The 1,350-nt window shown below is 40.1% G+C and overlaps 1 protein-coding gene across 1 annotated transcript in view; it reads left to right on the top strand.

Moving 5' to 3' along the window:
• Window positions 1-1,350, top strand: part of lama2 (laminin, alpha 2) — a 198,122-nt gene that overhangs the window by 137,721 nt on the left and 59,051 nt on the right. The window contains exon 19 of the mRNA XM_016439772.1: window positions 759-936. Within this exon, the coding sequence (XP_016295258.1) occupies window positions 759-936 (178 nt within the window). The remainder of the gene's footprint in view (window positions 1-758; window positions 937-1,350) is intronic.

Here is a 1,350-nt window from a genome sequence, read left to right as displayed (position 1 = left end):
TGTGTGTGTGTGTGTGTGTGTGTGTGTGTGTGTGTGTGTCTTCATATATCTGGCATCCATGGGGTGCCACTGACAGTCTGTGCCAGGGCCGCTTCTCATTGGTTGCTACGGTGACAGCGCACCTGTTCCTAGCAGACAGATGGCTGTCAATCACCCACAGCAATGGCTGCCACAGTGACTTCACATCCACATGGCGTGTGCAGATTTATCATCACTGCATGATCATTTTGATAATTAAAATGAAATTGTTGGCATTTACCTCTCAAAATGTCTTTACAGTCAGTTGAAGTGAGTGTAAAGGGGACAGAGTACAGACTGGAGACAGAGGCAGATTTCTGTGGTTTGGTTTGATCTGTAATATCTGCATGGCTGTTCAGTGCTGTGCCCTGTGCTGTGTTTATGAAGGTCTTTGAGTCACTGAAGGACTGAAGGAGGTTTTATATAATATTGCACATGATAGTGTTTGTATGACTAAACACGGCACATTCCACGAATAGGTGCAAAAAATGAGTTTGATGCTCTTTATGAAGTAATTTCTTTTGTTATTTTTCTAAAGGTTAAACACCACCTACACATGAAAAACCCCTGTTCTCCAACATATGTAATAGTTCTCACTCTGTAAATATAGGATTTGTGCCTTCATTGCTTTTTAAATCTATTTGTACCTTATTTGTGGAAAGTGCCACACAGCACAGTCTAGCCATCACTCTGAGAATGGCCTTGTTTTAACCCTCCTCACTGTCTCTCTGTCTCTCCAGTCTGGCTTACACATGCAGGGCGCTCAAGGCTTCGTCCCATGCCATTGCAATTCATTCGGATCGAAGTCGTTTGATTGTGATGAGAGCGGTCAGTGTCGCTGTCAGCCTGGTGTGACAGGACAGAAGTGTGACCGCTGCACTCCCGGACACTTCAGCTTCCAGGAAGGCGGCTGCACACGTAAGAATTCACCTCCGAACCTCGAGCCCTTGATATGAGACCATGTATGTGCCTCTGTAATTCATTCCAGATTCACCCGTGCATTTCGATTTTTATTTGTACGAACAATAGAACAGTAATTCCATAGGATAGGAAAAGCATTAAAGGTACAGTTCACTTAAGAATTAACATTCTGACATTTTTAACTCCCCCCCCCCTTATTTCATTTCAAACCATATAAGTTTTTTTTTTTCCCTGTGAATTTTGAAAAAGTCAGTCTAAACTCATCTTTAATTTACATTAATGTCACAAGTGTCTCGTGTTTATTTGTTTATTGATAGGGGCAATGCATGTTAATAAACATTATTATAAAATTTATTCTGTTTATTTTTTTAATTTTATTTATTTAGTTTTTTTTTTTTTTTTTTTTAATAG

Source organism: Sinocyclocheilus anshuiensis, unplaced genomic scaffold (genome assembly GCF_001515605.1).
Source record: "Sinocyclocheilus anshuiensis isolate Anshui unplaced genomic scaffold, SAMN03320099.WGS_v1.1 scaffold1518, whole genome shotgun sequence".
In the NCBI taxonomy this organism is placed as follows: domain Eukaryota; kingdom Metazoa; phylum Chordata; class Actinopteri; order Cypriniformes; family Cyprinidae; genus Sinocyclocheilus; species Sinocyclocheilus anshuiensis.
Note: the sequence above shows the minus strand (reverse complement) of the source record. Positions and strands in the feature narration are given on the sequence as shown.